The 3,909-nt window shown below is 32.7% G+C and overlaps 1 protein-coding gene across 4 annotated transcripts in view; it reads right to left on the minus strand.

Annotated features, from left to right (window-relative positions):
* The window catches only part of LOC109536767 (nucleolin), a 19,931-nt gene extending 16,152 nt beyond the window's left edge, over nucleotides 1–3,779 (minus strand). For 2 of the 4 annotated variants that reach the window (XR_007280320.1, XM_019903124.2), the window contains exons 1-2: nucleotides 3,544–3,778; nucleotides 3,174–3,484 (exon numbers count right to left, since the gene is read on the minus strand). Coding sequence is in view for 2 of the 4 variants with exons in the window: in XM_019903124.2 (XP_019758683.1) it covers nucleotides 3,174–3,484; nucleotides 3,544–3,606 (374 nt within the window). In the remaining 2 variants the exon portion in view is untranslated. Of the gene's footprint in view, nucleotides 1–3,173; nucleotides 3,485–3,543 lie in introns of all 4 variants that reach the window. The other 2 variants (XR_007280321.1, XM_019903125.2) reach the window with 1 other exon arrangement.
* Between the last annotated feature and the right edge of the window lie 130 nt (nucleotides 3,780–3,909).

Consider the following 3,909-nt stretch of genomic DNA (forward strand, 5'->3'; position numbering starts at 1 on the left):
GGGGTAAGAAATGTGCGTGAATTAGAAAATAAAGTAAAAAATAATCTAGGTCCACTATGTTCAATGAGGCCGAAGTCAACTTTTGTTTTTCTTATGGGCGCCATATCGAATTTCTGCATTTTTAAATTGCCCTTTAAATATGCTCTTCAATCATGTATAACATGTTTATATTCGGTCAAGATAAATAATTAAAATACACAAAATTAAGATTTAATGGTAGTAGGCATTGATATTTCCATTAATTATTACTTTAAATTATTATTGATCATACATCGAACACTGCAAAAGAACAAGTAACATTTTAGGATTAAAGTAGGTGTTTAAATAAGCCACCGTTTTCTCGCACGCACAACATACATCGTCTCATTACTGCTTCACAGGAGTTTCGGATCATTTCTGGGGTAATTCTGTTAACAGCTTCTATAACAGCGTGTCTCAACTCCTCTTCGGTTTCGTATGACTTACAGTATACCACATTTTTGAGGAAACCCCATGCAAAAAAATCAAGCGGTATTATGTCAGGGGATCTCGCAGGCCATCTTACTGATCCCAGGTTGCTTATCCACTTGTTGGAAAATTCGTGATTTAAAAATTCTGTGATAAGACCTTCATTTCTACGACAGAGAATAAAACACTCCAACATATCGTATTTTGCATAATTTGAAAAGTGATTCATTTTGAAACACACAATTAATTACAAACACTTGACACTGACAATAAATTATATTTTGACAGTTACCTAGGTAATTAAAACAGACAACGAACGTCACTATGGGGAGAAATATCAATGCCTACTACTATAAAATCTTAATTTTGTTAATTTATCTTAACATAAACATGTTATACATGGTTGAAGAGCATATTTAAAAGGGAATTTAAAAATGCAGAAATTCTATATGGCGCCCATAAGAAAAATAAAAGTTGATTTCCGCCTCATTGAATATAGTGGGCCTAGATTATTTTTTACTTTATTTTCAAATACACGCTCATTTCTTACCCCCCCTCCCCTCTCTAAAAAATTTGTTATTGTATCTTTTATACTAAACAAGATATAAAGGATTTTATAAAACGCACTTTTTTCTTTTTTTCCCTGTATATCCGTTGATATTCCGAGTTCAAAGAAGTTGATGACAGATTATTTATAGGCACTTGATTGCGCAACTTTTTCCCCATTTGGTCCACCGTGTAACTCTAACCGGTTTCCAATATCCCCATGTACATCATTTTATACTGGACACACTGTATATAATGGAAAAAGTTTATACGCATCTTGTTCATTTATTCAGAAAAAAATAAGTTTAAAAATTTTGTACAACATTCCCACTCTGCTAGATTGAATAGTAGTAAAGCTCTGCAATTACCTCAACCTAAAACTACATTTAATCTAAAATTGATAATTTACATAGGAATTAAATTTGATAATCTGTTACCAATGGAAATTAGAAATATTGTAAATCAGTCTAGTTTCAGTAAACAATGTAAAAAGTACGTGATAAAAAATTGTGAAAATTTCGAAAACATGTAATCTCATACAATCTTTTTACTTACAGTTGCCAATTTTTGGCTAAGCTTGGATATCGATGTTTTCAGCACTAATGCAATAGACTAATGTAAAGAAATCAGCACATACAGATGTTCTTGCATCTAGGTGTTTGTCCTTTTATTTTATCCGCCCATCTGCACTAACTTAGTCTAAGTATAAGTTAATTTTCTTTAAATTGTTGATGTTGGAATACAGATTGTGGTTCAACATGACAAAATATGTGTCAATATGTAATGATGGTTGATAAATAGGTATAAATCTCATCTTTTATTTGTTTTTCTTAGTGTCAAGACTCTCTTTGTCTTGATATTTTCAAACAGCCCATTTTCTGTTATGGACAATAAAATAATGTTAGTACTTACAGATAATAGAAACAGTTTAGTTCCTGTTTTAAAACCAATTTACTAACATACTCAATAAATATTTATGATATTTGTGCATCAAATGTAAATTTGTATTAGTCACTATGAAATTCGTAATATAGGACTATTCAGACATAACCAATCGGAAAGTACCTATCCGAACTTCTAGCAATTACTTGGCCGACCACTGGCAAATATTGTCCGACTACTAGCAAAACGGTACATTTTTAATTTTAAAAATAAGTAACAATTTGCAGTCGGATTATAAAATAAAACTTTTGTATTTAAATTGAAGCCAAACCATAAAACTATTCAATCAAACGAGTTTATGTAAAGATCATCAGGGCCACTAAAAAATAACAAAGTAACAGTAAGCAACCTGGAGGATATCACGCAAACAAAAACAAAGTAAAAGGAAACAAAACTGACTCGTCAAATTACAAGTGAACATCCTCAAGAGCACCGAACCGAACATGTAAAACAATGGTCTAAATGGCTAAAATTGTAAATGAGAAACTTACGAGAAAACAGACTAAAGTTAAAATTAGAATCAAATTTGATTAAAGAAACTTGACCAGTCGGCCTTAACATGTAAAACAATGAAATGGAAAAAAAAGGTGATAAAGATTCACTTTGTCAGCCAAATGTGGAGTGTGTCTGCCCGATGCTTTTGAGCTAACTTTACCAGACTGGTCGCCATACTGTTAAGGCCGACTGGTCAAATTCCTTTAATTAAATTTGATTCTAATTTTAACTTTAGTCTGTTTTCTCGTAAGTTTGTCATTTACAATTTTAACCCTTTAGACCATTATTTTACATGTTCGATTCGGCGCTCTTGAGGATGTTCACTTGATTGTTGATTGTCTGCATGATATCCTCCAGGTTGCTTACGGTTGCTTTGTTTGTTGTTTTTTAGTGTCCCTGATGATGACGTAATTGTCCAAAGCGCTTGTCCTTATTTATACGTACATACACACTTCTTTACATAGATATACATTTCTTCTTCATTCTTTACATACATATACTTTAATAAATTTGTTTGATTGAATTTCATCCAGTGTGTACACACCAACTTCTTCTTGTTCATGAAACTATTCCCTGGAAAAGGATTTAGATTTGTTACCTCAATATCCGAAATGTAATAAAATAATTAAGTTCGCACTTATGATAACTGTCCGACTACTGGCTAATTCACCCTAGTGCAAAAATATTACCGGAATGCTTACCATTTACTTAACAGGTAACATAATCTACTTGGAAGTACTTACTTGAATTCATGACTAAAGGCATCTGATTTAGGCTGTACTGAAGATATAATATTAAAGTCTATGTCATTTGTTTTCTGAATACTAAATATAACACTGGCTGGGGCATTTACATATAGTTTTTCTTGTTGCTTTAAAGCCTCATCCTTAATTTGAACAACTGACACATTTCCATTGTCCTTCCTGATACCATTTAAAACATAAGTTGCATGTATTTTTCCTGAATTCCTATTAGCCTCAAAGAACTTTTCCAGTGCTTTTTGAGACTCGTCCCAAGGAATATTTGCTGTTGCGGCATAGAAGGGTACAGTCACCTATAATTATTTAAGTTTACAGTCTATTACTAAGCTTAAAACAAGCAATCAATACTTACTATGTTATTCTTATCTTTTACCAGTTCTTCGAGTTTTTCACAATGTTCTGTATTAACAGCCATTTTATTTAATGTATTTTTCTACCCTAAACAACTCATACATAAATACTGTACAAAAACAAAGATACAAACACCAGAGACAACTAGTAAAAGTTGTAAATATATCTGAGCGGAAAGCGGCAAAATGATCACAAGTGACAGAGTACAGACATGCAACCATGGGGGCATAGACGAAGACAACTATAGATTGCCCACTCCCCTGCACAAAATGATAACAAGGTTTTTACTGATACTGTCGCCATCTATTAGCTGCTTCCGACTCTCTAACGTCATTGCCCCAAAATACCCCCCTCCCCCGGATGTTCT

The sequence above is a fragment of the Dendroctonus ponderosae genome, unplaced genomic scaffold (genome assembly GCF_020466585.1).
Source record: "Dendroctonus ponderosae isolate FM_Combo_2020 unplaced genomic scaffold, Dpon_F_20191213v2 Dpon_F_20191213_1, whole genome shotgun sequence".
Taxonomy (NCBI): Eukaryota; Metazoa; Arthropoda; class Insecta; order Coleoptera; family Curculionidae; genus Dendroctonus; species Dendroctonus ponderosae.